Source organism: Ceratotherium simum, chromosome 18, assembly GCF_057802395.1.
Source record: "Ceratotherium simum simum isolate JZ-2026a chromosome 18, ASM5780239v1, whole genome shotgun sequence".
Classification (NCBI taxonomy): domain Eukaryota; kingdom Metazoa; phylum Chordata; class Mammalia; order Perissodactyla; family Rhinocerotidae; genus Ceratotherium; species Ceratotherium simum.
The window spans coordinates 12,377,663-12,405,050 of NC_141917.1; the positions used below are offsets into that span (position 1 = coordinate 12,377,663).

The 27,388-nt window shown below is 44.2% G+C and overlaps 1 protein-coding gene across 3 annotated transcripts in view; it reads left to right on the forward strand.

The window, feature by feature from the left end:
- TRIO (trio Rho guanine nucleotide exchange factor) overlaps nucleotides 1-27,388 on the forward strand; it is a 355,370-nt gene that overhangs the window by 264,969 nt on the left and 63,013 nt on the right. For all 3 annotated transcript variants that reach the window (XM_087443141.1, XM_087443142.1, XM_087443143.1), the window contains one exon: nucleotides 7,597-7,840. In XM_087443141.1, the coding sequence (XP_087299267.1) occupies nucleotides 7,597-7,840 (244 nt within the window). The remainder of the gene's footprint in view (nucleotides 1-7,596; nucleotides 7,841-27,388) is intronic.

Genomic DNA, 27,388 nt, shown 5'->3' on the forward strand with positions numbered 1-27,388 from the left:
GTCACACGTGCGTACAAAATAACTTCATGCTATTCACAAGGTAGGTTCATTCATTCACAGATATTTGTGGATCACCCACTGTCTGCCAGCCCGGGACAGGGCCTTCAGCACAGGAGCGAGCAGGGAGACAAGCCCCACCCACTGGCAGGCAGCCGGGGTGATGGATTGGCAGCCGGGTTGATGGATCACTCTTGGAGCTTGTTTCCTCCTCTTGCTAATCTTTGTTTTCTATTTTCCTAAGTGACTGTGGCTTTTTGTAATTTTTAACAAGCTTTTTAAGTGCTCTCATAAAAACCACAAAATGAATGTAGTCTTTGATAACTTTAGTTGCTCAATCAGAAAAACAAAATCCCCCAAGCTAATGTGGAAAGCCTCAGTTCTAAGACAAGGCAGATTTTTAAAAAAAAATATAACATTTGGGTACAAATGCAACTAAAATGTTTGTAAAAATAGTGGCACATTGAAAAGTGCTTTCAAAGTAAATTTTACACTGCTGATGGAAGTTAGTGCTGAAGATGGTGACCTGGTTTTGATTCAGACTTGAGGTCAGTGGTTTATTCCAGGTGTTATTCCCAGTGTTCTTCCTGCTGGTGAGGGGCCCCGTGGGCTGGTTAGCTGGCCATTGTAACTTAGTTCTTCAGATGGGTATCCCTCTGTTAAAGACAAAAAGAGGCATTTCAAATTAAGTTTCCTGGATAAAAGATTGTCTTGCTCACTCAGGAAATGCGGCAAACAGGTTTCTTTGGGTTAAATTATCCTAAGAAGTTTCTTGTTTCCCAGGGCCTGATGGCTGAAAGTAATGCAGGGGATTTTCATCTGTCCACGTCTCCCAGCTCTCATTCCTTTTTCTGCTTTACAGCTGACTAAGCTTCTCATTGATACTCCGCAGCATGGCCTGCGGTACCTGTTCACCGTGTCCTGGCTTCTCTCCTGCTAGGTGTTCAGGGTGAGGGGGAAATGCGATGTTGGTGCAGGCCAGCTTCTGGGGGAAGCCTTGCAGCCTGATGCATAATAGCTGTCCTCTCTCTGATTTGCCTGACTTTTTACATTTAAAGTTTGCATCTTTTATTTTAGCTTCTTTACATGTAATTTTCCGTTCTACTTCGTGTATATTGCACGGTCAAGGAAGCCTTCCATGTCAGAAAGGCTTTCCTTTCATGTCAGAAAACCAGTGTGTGATCACTTTAGTAAAGAGCAGAGGATTGACATCCCTGAATACTAAGTGTTTCTTTTCTGGATAAAATGTTACGTATGGAAGATGCTGCTTTCGAAAAAGCTTGTTCTCACAGATTTCTTTTTTTCTTTTGGTGGTAAAAAACACAAAATTTACCATCTTAACCATTTCTCAGTTCTCACAGACTTCTTTTTGTACCCCTGGTGTGTGAGAGCCTATCACAGTGGTCCTCTTGGAAACTCAGCAGCAGGTTTTGGTGAGCGCTTCTCCTGTGAACTTGGCTATGGGGTTGGGGCGAGCGCGGGGCCCTGCTTCTCATGGTAGTAAGACCGCTGCAAGTAAGCCCACGCCTCCGTGAAGCTGCCCAGTGGGAAGCTGGGGCGAGTGGGACCCTGGGGTGCTGTACGTTTCCTTGGGGAATTGTTCTGGCTGCCAGTGGTTGCCTTTCTCCTGTAACTATTGCCAGTAACAGAGCCCTACTCTCTAACTCCCTTCACCCAAGTAATCTTTCTTTGGTCTGCTCTGTGTGAAACCTCCACGAAACCACAAGACCCTTTTGTGGGGTTTCTGAATGACTGAACTGCATCGGGCTGTAGGATGTGACTGTTCACAAGAGTTGATACACTTTGTTCTTTAGAAAAATGTCTTTTATTAGACCACATTCTCCCTCTCCTTTTGAATTGCTCTCAGAAAATTGGCCAGACACCCACCTGCAATTGATCTTGGGTTCTTGAAGTGGAATCATTTGCAGCAGGGTCTGCGTCATCCACCATGTCACTCGTAAAGAGCCCTCTCTTCCTCGGGTAGAACTGGCCCCAGAACTCCTCTGGGAGCTTGGTCATTCAAACCAGGTGTTCGCTGTTGTCTCTTAAGAACTGTATGTTCTTGTAACATGAAACTACCTCATTATAGTGCACCAGAGAGGGGATGCTCTGAGGAGCGCTGGGGTGAGAAATCCCCAGCCTTGGGTCTGTTTTAGTTACTGCCATTGACTGGGTATAGACAGAGTAACAGTATAACATGGTTTCTCCAGAAAACATAGAAAGTAAAATTCTGTTCTGTGTGGTGATTGTGGAAGGTTCACATGCCTGCAACCAGAAATGAGTATTTCATTCTTTTGGGTGAAACATAGCAAAATTCAGGCAAAGGGACCCTGGTTTCATTCTACTAGTTGTCCGTGCATCTGGGTCATTGGTGTTCCCCTGGTAGCCCTTTTTAGCCCTTTTAGAGCGACATGGGGAGGTTTTGGAGGGGGCAGTTCATTGGTGGTGTCCGTGGCCCGTGCTCCAGTTAAGGCCATTTTACTGTCATGCTTATTAGTCACCACATTTATTTATTTTTTGTGTGTGTGTGAGGAAGATCAGCCCTGAGCTAACATCCATGCTAATCCTCCTCTTTTTGCTGAGGAAGATCGGCTCTGAGCTAACATCTATTACCAATCCTCCTCCTTTTTTTCTTCACCAAAGCCCCAGTAGATAGTTGTATGTCATACTTACACATCCTTCTAGTTGCTGTTTGTGGGACGCGGCCTCAGCATGGCCAGAGAAGCGGTGCGTCGGTGCGCGCCCGGGATCCGAACCCAGGCTGCCAGTAGCGGACTGGGCGCACTTAACCGCTAAGCCACTGACCACCACATTTATGTTTTAAAGGTGAAAAGCAGAAAGATTTTTTTTTAAAAATCTACTGATGTGAATTTCACAAGAGTTAATGTGAGTCATGGAAACTGAGATTTTCATGAATTGCAATCCTAAACTAAATGCGTGTGGTAGGGAGCCCATGATAGATGTCCATAAAACACACAGAAGTGAAAAAGATACTGTGAAAACTTTCACAAAATATGTTTGGAAAGGAAAAGTGAATTTTTAAACTAAATAAATGGAGTGGTAACATAATAATGAAATTGGGTTACTGGGGGTAGAAATGTCATTGAAAGCAAATTTAAGACCTCAACTATACTTAATGATGTGGAATATATTATCTGAACTTTTTCTAATTAGGAGTTTAATTCTTCTTAAAAGCAGGAATAATTTGCATTGCTTCCTCAAAATAGTTCTTATAAGTGTTTTATGCAAAAAAGTATTTTTTTAAATTAGCAAACCTGTTTTTAAAGATAAGTTTTGTAATAAGCAGTTTAAAATATTCAAATATGAGCATTGAGACAGAAATCCATGGGGCGCCTCCTCTCTGGACTAGAAAACATCCAAAGAGGGCGTTTCTCTCTAGTTAATCATCCCCTTAAAGATTCGTGCAGGAAATTCTTATTGGTAAAGTCAATTGATTCTTAGAGGTAAAGCCCAGAAGATATGATATTTTTTTAATGATAATTCTAGCACTGTTTGAAAACAGATTCTTCCAGTACTAGATTCTATTAGTAAATTCTCCTAAAGCCTTTAAAAAAGAACTTGAACTCAGTATGTGATTCTCTCTCAGAACGGGCTTGATTTTTATTTCTTAACGCTCTGTCAAGTACACAGATGTTTCCAATAGTGTTTGATTACTCTGTGAGGGGCTAAAAAATCAGTGCCAGGAATCAAGTCTAACTTAATCCTCCTCCTCGGGCAGCCCCTATCTCCCTTCCCACCCTTCCCCCACCCACAGACACAGCATGTGGCTGTGAGCAGTCTGGAAAATTAATGAAACCCTCAACAGTGGAGCTGGCAAAGGGCTGGTGTCCTGAAGTTGTGCTCTCCAGGGCGGGGGTGGAGAGTGTCGAGGCGGCATGATGGGTTTGTGGTGAGGGGTTCGGGCAGGGGGACACACTGAGCCCACACGTGCACAAGCAGGCTCGCGGACGAGCCTCATCATGGGAGAGCTGCAGCAGCAGGAGGGGGTCTGTGGGAAGTCGGGTCCTGTAGGGCCTTGGCGAGCTGGACCCTGTATCAGGGCCTGCTCACTGGTCACGGTTTCCCCGGGGCAGAAACATTCCTCCTTTTCGTTACAGGGATTAACCGCTTCCATAACCTGGGGTTCCACCAGGAAAATTCTCCTGGCTGGGCCTCTGCCTTTAACCTTTAACATTAGCATCTTCGATTGTTCACAGAGAAATGTGTAAGATTTAGCATGGTTTTCCCACAGAGAAATTGGGAAAATTTAGAAGGAGATTAAACGTTTGTGAAAAATTTCCTTTGTGGCCCAGCAAAGGCGATTTATTTTGTGGATATTTGTGCTTTATTATGGAAGAGTTTTGTATTGTTTCTGCTTTCTGTGGTTATCTGTTAGACATGTGTTTCTTATTCTGAATGTCTAAACTATCTCTTGAAAGACAGGCTATTAGAACAGGAGGGTAATGAACAGCATGGAGCATGACAGAGGCCACAGACAGTCCTCGGCACAGGCGGACGGCCAGGGGACACTGCAGGCCCTGAGCCCATGCGGGAGGTGAGGATTCCCAGTTCTCTGCGAGTGGATTGGTACTGGGCAGCCTCTCAAGAAGAAGGATGTTCCTTCCTCCCCCAGCTGCAGCCCCGCCATCCACTCTTCTGTCCTTATGCATTCTCTTTGCTGATCCCCAAAGGGGAACAGAAGACTGGGCATGTCCCATTGAACACAAGACAGAGTTAGCTCCTGAAGTCCCAGAGGAAAGGCCTGGTTTTGTTTAGGTTTCTCAAATGCAGTGCCTTCATTTTGAGAGCAAACTTATTTTACCTTTTTCACTTCAGCAAATGTTTGACCACTCACTGGACATAAAGCCCTGTATGAGGTGGGCTTCAGGAGAAGCTCTGCTCCTCAACAGCCTCCTCCTACAAACCGTGTGCCTGCTGTTGTTGGCGTGGGCCTCAGCGGTGACTGTGACAGGCCCAGTCTCTGCCCTCGCACAGCAGGCCTGGAAAGTTCACAGGAGAGTGAAACAAACCTGCTTTCTGGTGCCAAGGGCAGACACACATACATAATCCAAGACACGGGTCATTTCAGAATTGAGATGTAATTTGTTTAAAAACAAAATGCTAAGGATATTAGATACAGGAGCGGCTTCTCAGAGAGATTTGTTGTGGGTAGAATAGACAAAGTGGGGACATGCGGGCTCTAAGCAGAAGAGAGAGCAGGACACTGCATGCAGGGTCACCTCTGAAGGAGCACACAGGCACTCTGGGCTCTGAAACACCACTGAACATTCCTGGGAAGGTGGGCTGGGACCTGCTTGTGGGAACTTTGAATCCTGGGCTGAGGAATTTGTGTCTAAGGTATTTGAATAGGATGATGGCATATTTGAATAGGAGGTTCCACATTTTAAAAAGGTAGGTGGCTTGGGAGGCCACTGCAGAAATCCAAATGAAGTGATTGTTGTAGGCGTACAGAGGAAGGAAGTAATCAGAAAGACATTGTAAAGTCCACCTGACAGCATTCAGAGGGTGAAAAAGAGCGAGATTTTTTTAGCCTGGGTGACTTGATTGTGATACCATTACCCACAAAAGGCAACACTGGAAGAGAAGCAGCTGGGGTGGGAGGAGATGATGAGTTGTGTCCCAGAATCACTGCTTTGGAGGGTTAGGGAAACAGCAGGCTGGGATCTCTGCTTGGGAGTAATCAGCAGAGGGCATGGTTATGAGCCCACATGGGGGAGGAGCGGACAGACAGGAGACGTGGAACCTCCTGAGGCCGCTTAGATTAAGGGCCAGAGGGGGCAGTCCAAAGATAGGGAGCTGGTGTAGGAGGGACGTTAATGAGCCTGTCCCCAAGGAGTGGACAGTCTAAGGGGAAGGCATACCAGGCACAGGCCACAGAAAGCCAACGGTCAGGAGAAGGCCATGCACCTGTTCTATGAGCAGAGATCACGGCGTTGATGTATCTTTATGGAATTCATGGATGTGCTTCAAGGGCACATCCCTTGAACTGGTCGAGTTTTGATGGAAAATGGGAGTGTGCTTAGTGAGAGGAGAGAAAAAGAGAAAAGAATCTCAGGCCAGAAAATACACAGCATATGGGAAATAAGCCATGTCCATAGAGCGTATGGAATGGCGTGCTGAAGCATGGAGTGGGAAGAGAGCCTGGAAGGAGTTTGGGGTTGGATGGCAGAGGGTCAAGAATGTCGCGCTAGGGAGTAACCTGGAGGGATGGGGAGCTGCCCTTGCAGGGTTTTGAGGTGGGAAAGGCATGCTGTGCCCGAGTTTCCAGATCATGAGCCCCGTTGCCTTTTCAATCTCCCTGCTCTGTGGCTGCTCCATCTCGAATCCAAGTGGTGTTGAAGAGCCGGCACACTCCAACAGCACAGGATGCTCACACGCCAAGTCGGAACTGAAGTTGTGAGCAAAACGATCTCATTTTATCACCGTATTTCACAGTAATTGTCCAAGTGGCCTTGAAGCAGGGTTTTTACAGGTTTGCCCTGAGTTAAAAAATTAGTACAGTAGTCCCCCCTTGTCTGCGGTTTAGCTTCCGAGGTCAATCTCGATCCAAAAATATTATTCCAGAGTAATATTCTGGAATATAAAATTCCAGAAATAATTCGTAAGTTTTAAATTGCGTGTCACTCTGAGTGGTGTGATGAAATCTTGGGCTGTGCGGCCTGGGATGTGAATCATCCCTCTGTCCAGTGTATCCTGCTGTATACGCTACCCAGCCGTTAGTCACTTAGTAGCTGTCTGGGTTATCAGATCGACTGTCTGGGTATCGCAGTACTTGTGTTCAAGTAGCCCTTCTTTTTTTTTTTTTTTTTGAGGAAGATCAGCCTTGTGCTAACATCTGCTAATTCTCCTCTTTTTTTGCTGAGGAAGACTGGCCCTGGGCTAACATCCATGCCCATCTTCCTCCACTTTATATGGGACGCCGCCACAGCATGGCTTGACAAGTGGTAGGTCGGTGCATGCCCGGGATCCGAACCGGCGAACCCCGGGCCGCCGCAGTGGAGCGTGCGCACTTAACCACTTGCGCCACCGGGCCGGCCCCCAAGTAGCCCTTCTTTTACTTAATAATTGCCCCAAAGCCACCTTTATTATTGGTTATTGTTGTTAATCTCTTATTGTGCCTAATTTATAAATTAGACTTTATCATGGTATGTATGTATAGGAAAAAAACAGTATATATAGGGTTTGATACCATCCTCGGTTTCAGGCATCCACTGAGGGTGTTGGAATGTATCCCCTGCGGATAAGAGGGGACTAGTGTATATAACACTTTTTGAGGAGGGACATACATTTCAGGCACAAAAAGATTTGGACACTCATATGAAAAACCGTCAGATTCTGACAATGAAACACTCAGAAAATGATAATTATATGTTAGAATGTGGAAAAGTAAATAGCTATCTGTGTGATTCCAGAGAGAAATTATGGGACAGCGAACCTTGAAAGCCCTCACAAAGGCGGTATTTGATGCTTTTCACCCAACTTCGAATGGAAAGTGAGAGTTCCCGGCCCAGTTCACAGCCTCCCCTGCTGAAGGCCCCGTGGATCAGGCTCCCTGACGTGTCCCCTCTCCCTCCTCAGCTCTCTGGCGGCTGCGAGCTGACTGTGGTGATCCACGACTTCACGGCCTGCAACAGCACCGAGCTGACCATCCGCCGCGGCCAGACCGTGGAGGTGCTGGAGCGGCCCCATGACAAGCCTGACTGGTGTCTGGTGCGGACCACCGACCGGTCCCCCGCCGCGGAAGGCCTGGTTCCCTGCGGCTCTCTGTGCATCGCCCACTCGAGAAGCAGCATGGAAATGGAGGGCATCTTCAACCACAAAGGTAGGCATTCACAGGGCGTGGGGGGCAATGACACTGCCTATGGAAATGACACTGGTGCTCTGTCCCCACTTCTTTGCAGCCTTGCCATAGGTATGATCCCTCCTTGTCACTCAGGCTTCAGTCCGTTATCACTGTGTCTCGGGGCCTCTAATCCATCAGGAGCTGAAGTGGGAATGAGGATGTCACTGTTTACTCAGAAATAGTGAACGACGGCCTCATTTCCCAAGACAATGTAATAAGATATCAGTTTAGGGAAGGAGAAGGGGGCCGTTCTTTTTGGGCCAGTGTTTGAAAGTGGAGAAGTCAGGGGAGGGACTGTTCTCCTCCAGGTGATGTTGAAACAGGTAGGGGATGTGGCACTGTATTCAGCATCTCCTTAATCAGGTTTTCACGTTGTGGATTCTTTGTTTCTTTTTGTTTTTTTTGTTTTTTGTGAAGAAGATCAGCCCTGAGCTAACATCCATGCCAATCCTCCTCTTTTTGCTGAGGAAGACCGGCCCTGAGCTAACATCTATTGCCGATCCTCCTCCTTTTTCTCCCCCTTTTTCCCCCTCCCCAAAGCCCCAGTAGATAGTTGTATGTCATAGCTGCACATCCTGCTGGTTGCTGTATGTGGGACGCGGCCTCAGCATGGCCGGAGAAGCGGTGTGTTGGTGCGCGCCCGGATCCAAACGCCGGGCCGCCAGCAGCGGAGCGCACGCACTTAACCGCTAAGCCACGGGGCCGGCCCTCTTTGTTTTTTATTAGTGTTAAATGCTGGAAAATCAAGCATGCAGGCCCTGAGAGTTTAACCACGCCGTCTTTGTAGCTTTGTAAAGTATCTCAGGACATCCCAGACTCCCCCAGCTCCCTGCGTGGAGAGGGAGTGGCCCTGAGAGAGAGGCTGGCTGAGTCTGGCAGGGCTCAGTGTTAGGGCTCTGTGGCTGCGATGAGAGAGGTGGCTTTTGAAAGAAGTGCTTTTAAACAAAAATAATAGGGCATTTGAAGAAAACAGCGTTTGGCATTCTCCGGTGACTGCTTTACATAAGGGTAACTGTAGCAAGACTGCTTTTCCACATGTGGATGGATGGATCAAAAATGGGCTCCCAGTGAGAGGATGAGAGTCTGTTTATCCTGAGTGTCCAGCACGGTAGCCACTGGACACTCTGGCTACTGAGCACTTGAAACATGGCCAGTCTGAATTGAGATGTACACACTGGATTTCGAGACTTAGTATGAAAAACGAATGTGTAATTATTTCATAGTCATTACATGTTGAAATGATATATTTCATAGAGTGGGTTAAAACATATTATTAAAATTAATTTCGCTTGTTTCATTTTTTTAAATGTGGCTACTAGAAAATTTTAAATTACGTATGCAGTTTGTACTATATTTCTGTTGCACAGTGCTGGTTTAATCTTTCATCTTAGTGAAAAGCTAGTTTGAGACTGTAAGCCCTTTTAAGGAACATTGGTCTATAGCTTCTAGAAAAGTGCAGAATGGGTAGAGTTTATATGCCTTGAACCGTATTATGTCTCAGTCTTCATTTTTCTGCAATACTGGCAAACGGCTGATGCTTCCAGATTTGGGGGTATCCCATTTGTTTCCCTTCCGGAGAGAAGAGCTCTATACTCTGCCAGTCAAGTTCTTTTCTATTAATTTTGGAACATTCCAGCTGCTCCCTTTGTTTGTCCTCTGTGCCCTCTTTGCCTTCGTCACGACACGTCCTGGAGCCCATCCTCTGGCTGCGGAGGGTTAGTCGTTGCACGGAGCTGAATGAAGCTGCACAGGATACAGCTACTGGTTAGCTCACCTCATTAGTCACAGGCCCAACTGGGTTCCAGATCCCTGGGAGCCTAACTATGACCTTATTGTCACCCCAGTAGGAAACTAGAGGAATTTGGCTATTATTTTTCCCAGGGACACAAAGAGAAGGACCGAGAATTTCAGATTTTGGCCAGAAATCGAGGGTCCGCTCTCATTTCTGGCGAAGCTGTCGGAGAGTCTGGAGCATGTTGGACTCCTCTCACGTGGCACTGGAGTTCACGTGGAGACTGGGCTGGGCTGCCAGAGTGTTTCCAAAGTTGCGTGAGATGTTTCAGTCCTTGAGTTTGACTTGAAAATAAAGTACAACTTTTTTTCTCAAGTTCAGCTGTTATACAGAGGAGCCCTGGTGAACTTACATGCTACAAATAACACTTGTTCTGAAAGATTTCTTTTTATATGTGCCTTTCCTGTGGCGTGTTCTTTACCTCCTGGTGTTCACAATTGCAGACTAGCCAAGAGGAAAGAACTATGTATTTATCACACTTGACTTTGTCGTGAAAACTTCTTAGGGAGGTTGGGTTTTTGCTTATTTTTAAGTTTAAGTAACATTTTGTTCTCTGAGCCTTGTCCTCTGGTATTCTGTGACGATCTAGCCCCTGAAAGGTACTCCCTGCCCCTCACAAACCCTCTGATGCTTTCTCTGTACTAAGAAGGTGTTTCTTCATCGAGTAGAACCTGTTGTGAACTAACAGCTGGTCAGGGGCTCAGAACTTCATCCATTTTTTCGTCTTTCCTGCATCTTTATTTTTCCTATAATGCAAGGAAATTCTGAAGATGATCTGTTCCCTTGCAGGGTTAGGACTTGGGCAGTAGATTGGGGGAGGGAGAATCTTCCTTTGGGCTCTGACAAGCCTCTGCCAGAGCATCCTGTCCAGGTTCAAGTCCAGGAAATCAGGCACAATGACCAGGGTCTCCATCTGGGAGAAGAGGCCCTCATTAAATAGTCAGGGCAACAAAGGACGAGGATCTGGGTTTGAAGTCCACAGCAAGACACAGAGACTCTGGGAGCAAGAGGCCACTGGCCCCTGGGGAAGCGGGACTTCTGGCTTTGCTTCTGCTTAGCCTCACAACTCTCCTTGCTCTTGTATAAAAAGGACGAATGCCATTGTGATTGTTTATATATCGGTGAGTGCTAGGCTATTGGTGCCTGTTTCTCACACACATGTGCTCCGCCCACATCTCATTTCAAGCCCGTTTTCACTTGGATAGCCGTGCTGGGCTTGAAGGATACTGCAGAGAGGAGTTAAATATGGCCCCTTCTCTCGAGAAACCTGATGCCCACCACTGTAAAAGAAACCAAGTGCTCATAAATTCCACGTGTTCTCATTGTCCGTCAGACTTCCAGTTACAGCCATGCTTCAAAACCACCAAGGGAACCTTGGCTCACAGTGAGTATTGGGCCCTTCTCAGCTGATGTGGGTATTTATACTCATAGTTGCATTGCAATTCTTAAAATATCTTATCATTCACAACCAAATAAATAGACATTTGACTTTAATAGGCATGTTTTTTACATTGGAAATTTAAGTTGTTGGACCACAGAGTTATGAAAAGACTTGAGGCATTAAGACTGAGAAAATTTGGGAACTAGAGATTAGTAAATGTGCTCCTTCCTCCTGCCTGGAAGGTCAGAGAAGAATCAAAGACATTTAAGAAACTATCTTTAGGGCCGGCCCCGTGGCTTAGCGGTTAAGTGCGTGCACTCCGCTGCTGGCGGCCCGGGTTCGGATCCCGGGCGCACACCGACGCACCGCTTCTCCAGCCATGCTGAGGCCGTGTCCCACATACAGCAACTAGAAGGAAGTGCAGCTATGACATACAACTATCTACTGGGGCTTTGGGGGAAAAAGTAAATAAAATTATAAAAAAAAAAGAAACTATCTTTAGAGATTAACAGCAAGTGACTAGAGACAAATACACAATGACAATTTTCTAACGTTCATGAGTTTTGAAGTGTGTGAAAAGCGAGACAGCTTGCTTGTCTGATGTTGCCAAGGGGAGATCCATAAGAGTGATGGACATCCTTGGGGAGAGGATAAGAATAGTACTTATTTAAAAGGAACAAGAAATATAATTGCACAATTTGTTTTTCAAGGAGATATATTTGTATCTGAAACTAGACTCCAGTATGAACACTATTCCATTGGAAAACGCTTTCCATTTTGTGGGAAAGGTCCATTTAGGAAGATTGCTGTTCAGGCAGTCTCTGTCGACAGGCAGCTTTGGTGTTTGACGTTCATTCTTGTCCTGCTCTGGCTGCCATTCTCCCTTTTTCACAGCATCTGAGTCACAAATTAACCAGATGCCAAGCACATTAGAAAAGACTAAGGATTCGGCAAATCCTTGTGCTCATCCGGTCTGATTTATGTTTGTGGTTTATACCATCTGCCATTACATCAGGATCTCTGGGGTCGGAGCCTAGGTGTGGAGGTCTTGTATCTGTGCCCCAGCGAGTCTGACACGCAGCCAGGTTGAGAAGCAGCCCCAACACTCCCTTGTGTATAATGCATTGATTTACCGCTAAATGTAATTATCTTTACTCTCCTAGTAAATCCGAGGGGTTTTTCTTTCCCACTATCTCAGTTTATAAAACTTGTCACTTTTCTCTATTTGTTTACTTTGTCTTGGTCACAGAAAGTAAACAGGAGTATCAGAAATGTTTATATTTCCAACGAGGCCAATTCAAAACATCCCACTTTTTATGCTACCCTAGTTCAGCTTTCCTCTTTCTGCACAACCAGCTGCCATATGTGATAAGTATCTGAGAGTTTAGTTCCAGGGTTCAGGGGATAACCCAGTGAGCAGTGAGGGGGGCACCTGATGGGCAGCCAGGCCCAGAGTTGGTGTGACTGGAATGGAAAATAGTAAAAATAGAATGGTCTGTGTTAGTAGCCTGGGCAAAGTAGCATCGTGTACTTTCTGCTGGGCGCATGTCTAAAGTACACAGTGGCAGTCTTGTGACTGTATTCACTTTTTTTAAGGGGCGGACGAGGATCCATTGTTAGTTTCAGGAAGTTTTCCTATTGTGCTCGTGCGGCTTGTCGCATCTGAAAAACGGCTGGCGTGTCTGTGTTGCAACACTGCGTGGCATCTAGACTCTTCTACCACGCGGACTGGCTCAGTTTGATGAGTTGAACTTGGAGAGTCACTCTGAGCCCTCACTGAGTTGTGTTTGGCTAAAAGGGGACTTTAAGAGAAGACCTTTCAGTAGTAACAGGGGTGTTTATGGTTATAGCTTTGAGAAGAGGCTGTGGGTTGAACTTGCAGATTCTATTCTTCAGGTCGGGAGGACCTCTAAGTTTATATTTCTTATGAGGCCTTTCTGAATAAAAGCCAATTCCACACCTCACCCTTTCCTTATGCTAACTCATAAGAGATGGCAGGCGGCCTTTCTGCTAGTTCTTTGATAAGTTTAGAAGAAAATACCCACTTACAAACCTTAGCCTTAACCTCTCTACAAGTTGTTTATAACGTTTTTTTCTCCTTTGGATAGCATATAGCTCAGGACTTGCATTTTATTTCACAGAAGTTAAAAGGCATGATTTATTTGTTCTCAATTCTTCATGAGAAAAACAAGGGAACAAAAACATGAGAAATAAAACATTTTGCTTGCTGGCCACTTGAGCCTCTACACTCAGAGACTTGAACTCCGCACACTACATTTGCTGAAAACAACATACCAAAAGTAATCCTTCATGGTTTCTGGTTCACCACAGCACTTACAGAAAAGCGGACACCATCAAACTCAGGTCTCCATCTTGACCAGACTGGCTGCAGTCATGAAAGAGACGACCCAGGAATTATTGTTCATAAATGCCCTGATACGTTATTGTTAATAATAAAATGGGGCATTTTCTTTAATCCAAGTTAAAATTAGGAAAGAGATATTTTCATGGGAAACTACCCGAAATGTAGGTTTGTCTGTGGCCCCACCCTGGGCTGCCTCCTTGCCTCTCCCGAAGCTGTCTGCCAAGGTTTTCCTATCCGTCCTCCTCTCCACCTGAATATTTGACTCTCTACTTGACTGTCTTACCAACTTCTTCAAACCTGTAACATTCAAATTCCCTCTCCCCCCACCTCTCCAGAAGTGGAAATGGCCCCACTTGTTCACCCGGAAAATGGCCAACACACTTGAGGCTCTCTTCACTGCCACCACATTTTTTCTAATATGATAAAATTTACCATCTTAACCACTTTTAATTATATAGTCCAGTGGCATTAAGTACATTCACAATGTTACGCTACCATTATCACCATCCATCCACAGCACTCTTTTCCTCTTCCCAACTGGAACTCTGTGCCCATTAAACACTAACTCCTGATTCCCCCTCCCCCCAGCCACTGGCAGCCACCATTCTGCTTTCTATGTCTATGAGTCTGACGACTCTGCATAGCTCCCGTGAGTGAAGTCATACAGTTTCTCTCCTGTTGTGACTGGCTTAATTCACTTAACATAGTGTCCTCAAGGTTCATCTGTTGTAGCATGTGGCAGAATGTCCTTCCTTTTTAAGGCTGAATGAGATTCCATCATATGGATTTGCCACATTTTGTTTATCCGTTCATCTGTCAGTGAACATGTGGGTTGCTTCCACCTTTTGGCTGTTGTGAATAGTGCTGCTATGAACATGAGTATATAAATGCTTTTAGTGCTTTGGGGAATATACCCGGAAGTGGAATTGCTGGATCATATGATAATTCTATTTTTAATTTTTTGAGCACGTCCATCATATTTTGTTACCTTTATCTCAACAATATATTTCAAATATATTCTCTTTTCTCCACCTCTCCCATCACCTCTTGCCCACCAGATTTCCAGCCTTACTTCTCACCCTCTCTTATTGCAGCTAAAATACAAATCCAATCATACTACACTCCTGCTTAAATTTCTTTGGTGACTTTCCATTGGTCATAGAATAAAATCCCAGTTTCCTAACGTGTTCCACAGGCCTTGCACCTCACATGTGTGCACAGGTACACACACGTGTGCACATGCACACACACGTGTGCCCACACATGCTCTCTCCCTTCTCTTGGTGTGGTACATCAAGTAACAGGGTTTTTTCTTGCTCCTTACCTGACACTTCCTGTCCTATCTCACCAAATAAAAAATGAAAAACCCTAAAGAAAAAAAATAAATTTATCCAAGGAGTCTATGGAAGTGAGGGGAGAACGGAAAAAATCTTGGTCCAGTTAAGGAGTCTTTCAGCACAAAGGCTAACATCAGGGTAACCCGAGAAAGACAGTCCCAATGAGATGAACTCCAAGGACCACTAAAGACCTTCAAGGAACAGCATGGGAACTCATTGAAAGTACTTTAAATCCGACTGATGGGTGCAGATGTAGTGCTAAACTGGACAGTGAGGTAGAGGAGGTACAAATGACACAGGCTTAAACAGCAGCATTGATGGGGGAGGCAGAGGACCTCCTTGTACGGCCAGCACGGGAGAGAGCGGTAGACGGAGAGCATGGACCCTGGAATCGTGGGACCCAGAGGGGAGCTTGAAATTGAAGCCTGAAACCATGGGGGGTTTCAACTGGGTACTGCCTCAGCAGGGGGATTATGGGCAAATGAGTACAGTTCATTATAATCTCTTTGTTGAGTTCTGTTTTTTTAACTCTAAGGATACACACTTTATATAGATTTATTCACTGAACATTACTCAAAGTTCAGAGAAAGGGGCATACTATTTATACCAAGGGTTACTCCTCAGAATCACTTGTGATTTCTTAGAATGAATGAATGAATGTGCCCAAACCTCTTGGCTGGAGGTTAGAAGCTCCACATTTGATCTCGGGGTACCCCTGGCACAGCCACTGTGTGGGTATACAGTTAGGATGTGTTTGCCTTGAGGCCCGATTGCAGTGTGCTTGAGCCCGTCGTCCTCCTGCAGGGCGGTTTCCCCACCTCGCCCCTTTCTTCAGCCTCCTTGTCTAAACATCTGGCCCTGTGAGGTTGTGACTGCCTGTTTACTTGTGGCCACCCTGCCACCCCCTGCTCCCTAGCTTTGGGAGAAGGCCAGGTCTGTCCCCTCAGCTCCCATGTCCCTTGGTCCCCGTGTCGTACAGATGAGACCAGGTGACAGGACTTCACCAGAGGTTTGCACAGAGTGGAAGGGAAGAACTCAGAAGGCTACCCCACCAGTGTGTCCTCTCCCAGGAACTCCAGGCTCAGGCCTCGCCACCTGCGTTCCTGGTCTGTGCCCGTCGTCAGGGTTTGGCTGGCTCCCAGCTCAGAGGGTATTTCAAAGCTGTTTCTCTCGTCAGAATACAGGCAGTTACTAAGGTTCCTCACCCCCGTCCAAAGCACTTGCCCAGTTCCCAGGACAGCGTCAGCCCAGTGCAGGGCCGTCCTCTCCTTGTAGAGGAAGCCTGGCCTCTACTCACAGGGCCTTGGCCTCATCCTGTGCTCTCGACCCGCTTCCCTGCCACCACCAGCACCCAGAAATCAGCAGCTCTGCAGAGACTGAGGTGCTTCTCCACCTTCTCGAGAGATCTGTGTGGTCACGACAGAGCCCCCCGCCCACAGCCTCTTCCATTTTCCCAAGTCTGTTGGGGATGACTTGGTTTAAATTTGTTCAACCCAAATCTCCTCTTTCCCAAATCATGAAACACTCTGCCCCAGAGCTGCATCTAAGTCTCCTACCTCTTGTAACTGCTTAGGACTTTTAAATGACCTAATAAGTTTTCGAAAACTGTAGGACATTAAAAGGCTTTAGTGGCGTTAAAAAATTTAGTTGAATATATTGTGATTCTGGTGTATTTGGACGTTTGCTTAATACCAGATTGCCACTGTTAATCAGAAAACACACCCCAGGCACACCAATGCATAGACATTTCAAACCTATATCTGCCCACGTAGTCTTTTAAAATATATGTAATGGAAGATCTATATATTTTCTTAAAAAAATTAGCCTGGAGAAGCGCAGTTTTTAGTCTATTTCAACAGCTGCTAATGTAAATCCCTGTGGGAAGAAAAACTGAGGAAGGGGGAGTTGCACCACCAACAGAGACATGGTCCTCTCCTGAGCCCCGTGTAGCCAAGACTAGAGGAGCAGTCCCAGACCTGTGATTAAGGAACGTTTTCTGTGCAGTGTGTAATTAGGGAGCCGCACAAGTGGGCCGTTACTCTGTTGCATGCCTCATGTTGGAGGTATTTTCATGTTCCAACTTTACATTAAAGTGTTTATTAAACCAGGAAAAAACCATGAGCAGGTATTGACACTATCCATATTAGATGATCACTAAATTATATATATGGCAAAGTCATAAACAAGGAACAAGAAAACCGTCTTCCCACACTGGCTTTATATGGCCATGACACAGTGTTTAGGGAAAGAAATATAATCAGGGAGAAGAGATCATCGGGGGAAATAGCAGTGTGCTCGGGTGACTCACAGGCTGGCACCGGGTGGCTGCAGGTATGGGACAGAGGTGTCTGCTTCCTGCCTCTCTGTGGACTCAGCTTTGTTAACTGCCTCATGTCTGACATTTGTAGATAGCAGACTTTACTACTTATTAGACAAACTGGGGTTTCTCTTTTAGATTGATTCGCTCTAATTAACATTTGCAGAAGCTGTGAAAAATTACAGAGAGATGATATGTTTGGTAAGAGGTTGTTTGAAAAAGTATAGTGTGCTGGTTTTCATTAAGTATTTTGAAAATGAGTAAGTGCTGTACATGGAGGGAAACAATTGTATATTTCAATCAGGGTAAGTTTCCACGACTTCGTAGATCGTGACTCGGAGGACGCCTGATAAAATAGCACCTAAAGTATGTGCCAGACAAACCAAAGTGTGTGTGTGTTGCCTCTGTGTTCCTTTCTCTGTGCAGAGAAGCAGGAGGCAATTTTGTAACTGTGTTCCCAGAGCTAACTTTCCCATAAACAGTTAAAATTTTGATTGATAGATTTGTCTGTAGATCCTGAGAGCTGAGCTGGAAATGCAATGAGAAGGGAAAACACCTTCACAGATTCTGGCTAATTCTGAAGCATCGAGCCCTGAAAGTTTTTGAATCACGTGTCCTGGATCAAATCTGATGAAAGCCATAGTACCTGTTCCCAGAAACACAGACATAGGTACACAACTTTTGCATTCAATTTCAGCAACCCCGCATTCAGAAATTATTTTCTAAAGAAGAGAAGAAAAACCAAATTTTAAAACTTTTTAGATGTCTCACATGGTTCAAAAATAAAACCGTAAAAAAGTATAAACTAAGAAGTCCCACAATCCCATTTGCCATGTATAGATAACCATTTTTATTCGTTTCTAACTTCTACTTCCAGTATTTTGTTAGGCAAATACAAACATGTATTCATTCCTCCCTCCGTTTTCTTACATAAAAGGTACCACATTTTGCCCCGGCTTTTTTCACTTGGCCATACTTTTTAGAAACGACTCCACCCCGGTACATGGAGATGTGCCTTGTTCTTTTTCCTGGACGTGCAGAACTTCCTGTGTGCACGTAGCTTAGGTTACTAACTGGGGCACTACTGAGCATGCCGGGTCGTTGCCAGTCTGCTGCTGCTATCAACAGGGCTGCAGCACACCACCTTGCATATATACCATCACGTTCGTGTGCAGGTGTATCCATAACATGGACTCTGGAAGTGAGATTGATGGGGTGAAGGGTAAATGCATTTATGGAAAACAAACTTTTGAAAAAGAATCACCTGAATCCTGAATTAACTACATCAGGAAAAAAATCACAGTAAACTTGCTATATAATGACATTTGCTTTTGTATATATTTTTTTAATTTTGACAAGAGTCATGACATTTGAGCTATACCGAACCCCTTGAGTTCTCTAATTTCATTTTACCCACTTAGGAAAAAAACCCTCCCCTTTGAATAAGGTCACTCTTTAAAATCATTCATATAAATTAAATCACGAGTCTTGGTGTGACTCCTGTGAGGGGAGATTTTGATGGACATTTTCCTGCAGAACTCTGTACAGGAGCATGCAATGAAATATTAAAGTAAATAATATTTCACCAATTTCTGCATTTTTATTATAAAGTCAGTCAAAGGGGTGCAAATTAGGAGTTCGCCACTGAATGCAGGTCGTGCTGGTTTTCCAGAGAACCAATAATGTGTGTATAAAAATAGCTTTTTGTGGTGCCACTGTTTTGCCTTCTATCCATGCAAAGCTGCTTCTAAATGCAAACCACACCGTCACCTGTGGGAAACATATTCATGAGACAGCGCTGTCTGTGGTTTTTCTAATGGGCTTTAAAGTCTCTATATAATCTTAGTACTTTCTGAAGGATTCAGTTTCTTATTGCTAACATTTCATAATGAATTTTGAAAAATACTATTTAAAAAACCCTCCCCAATCTAACTAACTTCCTTCTTTCCTGACACTATGGAAGATTTTGGAGGGGACAGCCGAGGGCTGGGGGAGGGCTGGAGGTCAGTCATAGAGTTAAGGAGGATGACCTTTGAGCTCACCCCCACAGCCAGCTCTGTCTAGGGGAAGGGTCCTGACTCCCTTTCTGGTGTTCAGTGTGGCTCAGAGCGGGGCCACCCTGGAATCTTCTGAGACCCTTCAGCATCTGAGCTGTCAAGGCGCGTTATAGTGTGGTCTGACTGGCAATGGCTGGGGTACTCTGGCCAGCTTGGTCATTCCACAAGTCTGACGATCCAAGGGGGTCATCATTTTCTCAAAACTTTTCCAGCCAAGCTCAGGACAGGGGACCCAGTGTGTTTATTATTTGAAGGGCTCTTGTAGACGTTTGGAAGGACAGTAAACAGGCCCAGTCCCCTTGGCTGCATTGCAAGGCAGCTCTGGAATTCCATATTATTTTTAATTGTAAAGTAACCCTGTGTGTTCAATTGCATCCCCCCCGCCACCCCTTTTCCTGAGTCTGTAGAACTTTGAATTTACTAGAAGGAAAGACTATTAAAGTGCTGCTCTTAGAGATAGATTAGTTTCCTACTGTCTCAAAAATAATTAGGCCATTTCAGTCCTGGATTATGGAGCAGATTGTTAGCAGACGGGGGAAGAGGGCTATATTAGTCAGCTTGGCTGCCATAACAAAATACCACAGACCGCATGGCTTCCACAACAGAAATTTATTTTTTCAGAGTTCTGGAGCTAGAAGTCCACGATCAAGATGTCTGTGGGGTTGGTTTCTTCTAAGGCCTCTCTCCTGGGCTTGCAGACGGCCGCCCTCTTGCTGCTCTTCGTGTGGTCATCCCTCTGTGTGTGCACCCTCGTGTCTCCGTGCATTTGAATTTCCTGTTCTTAGAAGGACACTAGTCCTATTGGATTAGGACTCACCCTAACAGCTTCATTTTGACTTAATCACCTTTGTAGAGACCTTAATTTCAAATACAATTACATTCTGAGGTGCTAGGGGTTAGGACTGCATCATATGAATTTGGGGCAGACCCAGTCAGCCTGTAACAAGGGGGCTGGTAGAGCCTTAGAAAATTACCAGTGATCACAGAGAGGATGTGTCAGGGGCAGGCAGTGTAGCAGGCACTGGGCTGCTGTTCTCCACAGTTCATCCTCAAGAGACCCCCATGGCAGTTTATACTGTTATCATCCCCATTTTATGATAAGAAAATAGAGGCACAGAGAAATTAACTTCACCAAGTTTAGTAGGTGATGGAAGACGGGATTTTAAAAACAGCTGTCAGACTTCAGGGCTCGAGTTCTTAACCACTGTGCATCCTGCTCTCCAAATAAGCTGGAAGGAATCTTGGGTCCAGGGAGGAAGCTGTAGCCTCTAGAGACAACTGAGTGCCCAGGCCAGCCCTCGTTTGTGGAAGGGCTGATTCCAGAAGCCGATCTCCGAAGTCCACTACTCTCCAGAGTGCTTGCCTTCCGGTAGCTGTGTATATTCCTGAGAGGCCACAGCCCCTCCAACCATCCCTTTCTCTGAGAAGGATCCATTTTCAACTTTCTGATTTGAATTATGATATGATGATTCCAATTGCTTCCCCCCACCCAAAGAAGTCGTCTTAATGGAAGTCTGTCCTTCTTTTCTTCTCTTGGGCTACTTCTTTCCTCTCCCTCCTCACCCAGGTAAACACAGAACTTTACCCTTATGGGCTTGTTGTGAGTAAATGAATGGAAGACCCAATCACAAACGTAAAAATAATTTTTTTTTATCAATTTGCATCCAGGAGTAAAAGGTTTTTGCTCCACAACCCATATCTCCCCGCACACTCCCTCACAAAAAAATCAAAATCTGCACTTGGTCTTCCTTGAAAGAGCTGGGGAAGTAGGCTTCCTTTGTGGTCTGCCCTTCTCCCCTACCCTCCCGAGTGGTTTTGTGGCCTGCATCCTTGCTCTCTGAGGTTTAACAGAATTGGGACATCAAAAGCACACAGGTGTTGCCTGTCAGGGTTGGGGCATTGCTCTAATTTTTTGAACACTGTTGTTCTTGTTATATTTTTAGGGAACGCATCTGTGAGGTTACCGTCTCAGGTTGCCATTCTGCAGTAATCCACAGAGCTGATGCAAACAGAGTGTCACGTAGTGAGTTGAAGTGAAATGTAAAAAAGGAGCACTTGAATGTTTCTTTTGTTAAAGTAGGAGAAAAACTCACATCATTTGTGAAAAGATAGTAAGTGAAGCCATGAAAAGGAGCCTATCGAATTTTTGGCACTGAGATGAAGTGTGCGAATGCCTCCATAAAGGTGCTTTTGTGAGCTGGCAACTGTGCTCTCGAGCAGCAGGAACTCCTGTGCTGAATGGAGCCCTCAGAAGCAGGGTTTAGTCATCCCGGCCGGTCCTCCAGAGTGGGAGGTGTTATCTGCGGGGTAGGAGACCGGACGAAACGTCCCCTAGACAGGAGGATCTTTGTGCGTGGAACCTGAGAAACTCGGTGCTGGTGGTGCAGCTGTGCTGAGGCCAGCACTTTGGACCTGCTGCGCAGAGAGGACACTGGGGGGAGAAGCAGGCTAGGGGCGGGACAGGGAGCAGCCTGGAATCGCTCTCCAGTAAAGACGCAGGGCTCTCCGAAGTCCCCGCGTGCCCACCGCAGAGCCGCGTGCTGCTCCTAAGAATGGGGGTTTCAGGACCAGCTTGAAGATAGACTACTGAAAATTTATCAGGATTATTGACGGTGTTTCAAGTCTCAAGAAAACACCACTAGTTTTTAGAGGAAATTATGAATAACATCCCTTATAGTTATGTCATTTGAGTTTTGATCTCAAAATGTAGCTGGTATTGTTTTATATATCCCATCTTCTGCTTTTAAGATTTTGAGGACATTTTCATTCTATATTAACTGCCTAATTATTAATGTTTTAATAAAACATTAATATAGCACTCTTCAAAAAGTACTGTAATCTTAATAGAAAGACTTTAGGTTGGCTCATCTGAATTTTAGTTTTGCAAATAGCATTTTTTAAGGATATTTTTATTTTTAGTTGTGATTTAAAAAGCACAATTTGTATATGGACCCTTTTTACTTTTTTTTTGAGACCTTCTTTGGCAAAAATGACCTTGCCTCATATTGTTTTGGACAGATTAATATCAGGCACTTGAATATTGAAGTTCTAATTTTAAATATTTGAAGAATAATTATCACAAGAGAAGGTTACATGAGAAGTGATTTTTTTTTTTTTGGCATGAATTTTGACCAAAAAAATTTTTCAGCCAATTTAAATAAAAATACCTTTATTTTCATGAGATTGACTATTGTAATTTTGTCCCACAAATGTTCAAACAATGATTTTATATTCCTTCAGTATATTTTTTCAATAAATCATAAATCCCTTTATTCACAGGTCATTAATTTGCCTAATATGTTTCTTTTCCGACAAAAGTTCTTCTCTGACTTTGCCTGTTTTTCTCTGGTAACTTTTTTCACAGTCTCAATTTTTTTAGCTGTTTGCATTTATATAATGTAACACTCAATTTTTTTGTTTTTTAAAACTTTTTATTTTCAAATAATTTTAGACTTAGAGAAAAGTTGCAGAAATAGTGCAGAGAATTCCTGTACCGCTTTACTTAGCTCAATGTCACGTGTCACATGACCCTGGTTCAGTGATCAAAATCAGGAAACCAGCCTGATGCAGCACTGTTAACTAAGCCACATGTTGTTTCAGATTTTGCTTTAATGTCTTTTTTCTGGCTCAGGATCCAGTCCAGGACCCATTTCATATTTAGTTTTCTCCAGTTAGTGGTGGTTCCTCCATCTTTCTTGTTTTTTATGATCTTGACACTTTTGAGGCATTACTGGTCCTTTATTTTGTAAGATGACCCCCACTTTGGGTTTATATGATGTTTTCTCATGATTAAATGGAGTTCCTGCATTTTTGGCAAGCATACCACAAAAGTGACATTATGCCCTTCTCAGTGCTTCATATCAGGGGGCACGGGGGGACCCTGATATGTCTCATTGCTGGTGGTGTGACCTTGATTGCCTGGTTAAACAAGTGTCTACACATTTCTCCACTGTAAAGTTACTGTTCTCTTTCTTTTTTTTTTTTTTTTTATAATTTTATTTATTTACTTTTTCCCCCAAAGCCCCAGTAGATAGTTGCACGTCATAGTTGCACATCCTTCTAGTTGCTGTATGTGGGACTCCGCCTCAGCATGGCCGGAGAAGCAGTGCGTCGGTGCGCGCCCGGGATCCGAACCCGGGCCGCCAGCAGCGGAGCGCGCTCACTTAACCGCTAAGCCACGGGGCCGGCCCTACTGTTCTCTTTCAAACTCATAAATACCCATGGGAGATATTTGAAACTATGCAAATATTCTGTTTCTCATCCTGTCCTGACCCACTTGTTTTAGCATCCATCAGTGGTTCTTGCCTGCGGCAATTATTACTATGAGTGTTTGCCTGCTGGTGACTTTCTGTTTCCCTCATTCCTTTGAAATTTTGTGAATTGGAATTCCATAAGGAAGAATTCCTCATTTATTTATTTACTCAATGTATATCAGTATGGAGTCATGGACATTTATTTTATTCAGTGGGCTATAATCCAATACTGTTATTATTTATTTTGTTGCTCAGATTGTTCCAGCTTTGGCCGTTAGGAGCTCCTTCTGGTTGGCCTCTGTGTACTTTGCACATACCCCATCCTTTTTGGAGCACTTTCTTGCTTCCTGGAACTACAAGATGCTCCCAGCTCATCTTGTGTTTTCCTTGCTACAGTCCTGGATCAACGATTTCTCCAAGAAATGGGGTTCCTTTCATTGGAGAATAGTATTAAAAACTAAGATCTGGGTGCTAGGTGTGCTCATTGCCATGTGGTGTCATGACTTTTAGTCTTCTCAGCAGACCTGTGTGTGTACCTGTCTATGGGTACACACCTCTGTATTCATATTCTGTCTCCCTCTCTGTCTCTATCTCTCTTTATGTATGCATATATAAAGCAACATGTTCATATCATACTGAAACTTTCGACTCCTATCCAACAGCACCGAGTTCCTTCTGGTCCTCCGTCTTTCCTAACTTGTACCCTTTTTCTCCTTCAGTGAGACAGCCGCGTTTCATTATCCAAGATATATTTACTTATTTGTTCAGTCCTAGTCTAGAAGCCCATTTTTTTCCTCTTTGGAAATTGAATATTTTCTTTACCTAAAATGACTTTACCTTAAAAGACACCTCCGTCTATTCTCACTATAGTAGTTGTAGCCCATATCCCGGGGAGACACAAACTGACAATTCTTTTTGTCTTTGGTTTTACAATCAAAATACGGTCACTTGGGTGACTTCTTTTCCTCCTCACCCTCTTTACGTGTGGTTGTGTTTTTCCTTTGTAATATAGCTTGATTCATTTGTTGCTGTGTTCCATTTTGAGCATACACGCTCCCCAATCGTGGCAGATGTTAATTATTTATTTTGGTGGTATGTGAAACATAACCATGGTTCCAAGAGCCAGCACTCAACTTTCTGAGATAGCTCTCATTTTTTCTTCCCAGCCTCTCTTGCCGTTGATCCTCACAGACAAACATTGGGAATGTCTTTAAAAGCACTGTCTTCAGCAGTGGATCTTCTGTTTTCTTTGTGAGACTTTCAATTGTATGTCCAGCCATCAAATGAAAATATCAAAAACACCAAAAAACAGAATGTCTTGTTTTCCTTCATATACTCCACTTTTTAATTTCTACATTACGTGTCTCCCATTCTGCCAAATGCCTATGATATTCGTCTGTAGCCCACCCCCATTTAGTCCACCTTCTTTCTTTGCCAGGCTCAGCTCCATCTATTTTAGACTGATCTCACTATTCCATTCCTTTCCTAGCTCCTGGTCATTTAAAACCCAGACTTTTGTTGTTGTTTCCTGAGCATTATTCCTTACTCGACAATATTCTCACACTGCAGAGACTTATTCTGCACCCAGAGTTTTAACCTCCTTCCACTTATTCTCAGCTGCTCAGTGGCTTCCAATTTCCTTTCTGGTCACGGTACATTATCACTTCCTTTAAAACTTCTCCCAGTTCACTGAAGTCCCCATCCTCTGTTCTCACCTCCTTCTTCCCACCCTCACGGCCCCGGTTCTCACCAAGCTTTTCTCACCAAGCTTTTCTCCCCGCCATCTGCTGAGGTCACCTTTGGGTCTTTCTCGCCTGAATTTTGGTTCAGACTCTTAGAAAGATTCCTGGTCATACCACCAAGGTAGAAATAAGCCTTAAAGTTCAAAACTTTATTTCCGGGAAGCTTTCACCAGTTGTGTGAACTTTCTCCCTTTCCCCTTTCGCCTCAGCGCCTTTCCCATCCCCCTCGGTTACTGACGGCAGTGCTTCTGTGGTTCCATGCTTCTCAGTGCAGTGCGTAGGGTTATCGCTCTTCTCAGGTAGGGTCATGTGGTACTTTTGCTTGATATGATTTATCTTTACTTACTTTATAAAGTGTCATGTTACCTAGTGAACCCTCTACAATCTCACACTTCCGTGAATAGAAGGAAGGAGGGAAGGAGAATAGTTTCGTTCCTGTATTCCCTTCTTCCTGCTACATTTCTCTGGCAGATGTCAACTTCAAATTTGAAGAGAGCAGTCACTGGGGAAATTTCCCATATGTCTTAGCCAAAATTATTTCCTTCATTTTTAAGCAACATTCCCTTCCTCTTTAATAGAGAATGTATATTACCCATAAAGTAATTAATTTCCTTGACAGCTCGTTTTTTATTTTTTAATTAATGGCCCTTGCTTAGCAGTCTATGTTTTTGGAAAGGGACAAAGTAAAATATTTAATAAAGGTTATAGTAAATGAAACCTTAGAATGTCAATTAACTTGATTTCCTTTAAGACAGAATTTTTACTGCTTTTTTGCCAATAAGAGAGAAGGTTATTTATTTGGTAATAAAGTTTTCTTTTCTTGCATAAAAAGTGCTCTGTGCAGAATTTCGCCTTTTGCTTGGTCCTGACGTAAGTACGCCATCTGGATCTATCATGGGACCATTTATGGGGAAAAACAACCATATGCTTTGCTTTGGGTCTTTTAAGAAGAATATGAGGCCTAATGTGGGCCCATAAATGCCAAATCCCACTTTGTAGCATTTGTTTTAGGGAGGGGTTACAGGACCCAGGACAGCTTTCTCTGGGTGCCCTGGGTTTATTCTCTTCTTCTTTATAGATGTTAATTGTCTTAAACTCAGAAAGAAACTAGAAGTCTCTGCTATTTTCACATTTTGTCCTTTGAGAATTTTTAAAATTTACTTTGCAACAAATGGGGAGTGGAGGAGAGAACTCAAATGTAACTTTTTTTAACTGAGGAACTAAAAAAAGATGACACTCTTCTTAGCAAAGCAGTAAAACACCACAGATAAAGTCATTTATACTATCAGGGTAGATAAAGCAGAAATGACAAGAAGTATTCATAAAAAGAAGGTAGTGCCTTGATTTTGTTAAGGTAAATGTAGGCTTCAATAAAACCCCCTCAGAAAATGTTTAAGTAACTAAGGGCTACAATGGAATTTTAAATATATAAAGAATATTCCAGGTGACTCTGCCTCGAAGAGATGGGCCATCAAAGTACAGTTTGGAAGGCACCATCTGTGCTTCTTGGATTAATGAGAAACAGGAGAGTGCATCCACTTACCACAGAGGTGGAAAAGTCAGACTTCATGATTCTTAAACAGAGGATATTCTCCAGCGAAGCCCTTGTGATGTACGAGACAAAGGAGAGAACACATGGAAACTTTCAAATAAAGAGTAAGAATTTATGTAGGCTGAGGAAAGTATCCAGTTTCCGAAAAGGACAAAAATGAGCTTTTAAGATGCTTTACTAAAAACACCTTCACAAATCACATGTAAGGATATTTATTTTCACTTGTATGGCTGCTTCTCATAAGAAAGAGTGAAGATACGTTTTTAATAAGTGAGGAGAGGCATTGTAGCAGTGATGTCACCAGTTGGCTATAGACCGCATTACATTTCTTTTTGTTATCTAGTCACATCAGGAGGCACTGGTTGCTGTAAGTCTCAGAGAAGACCTCCACTCAAATCCGCACAAAGCCCCAAGTCAGAAAGCCCAGCGTGGGGAGGGCACCCCGTCACTCGACGTTCCCCTGAGCGAGGAAGTCGCAGCTTGGGCCAGTGTAGGAGAGGAGAAACATCTGGCGCACAGCGTGCCTGAAGAATTTCCCTGAGCTCCAATTAGAGTCACTGTGGTAGAATGTAATCCACGGCGTCTGGAGATTCCCACATTTGAAGCCCAACTGTACAGCAGTGCTCAGAAGCAGGCAGAGGGAGCGGCCGTCCTCCGGGAGAGGAGTTGCAATGCTGGCCATGTCTGGGACCTCCGGCTGCACGGTCCCCACCCGTGTGCCTGCCACTGCT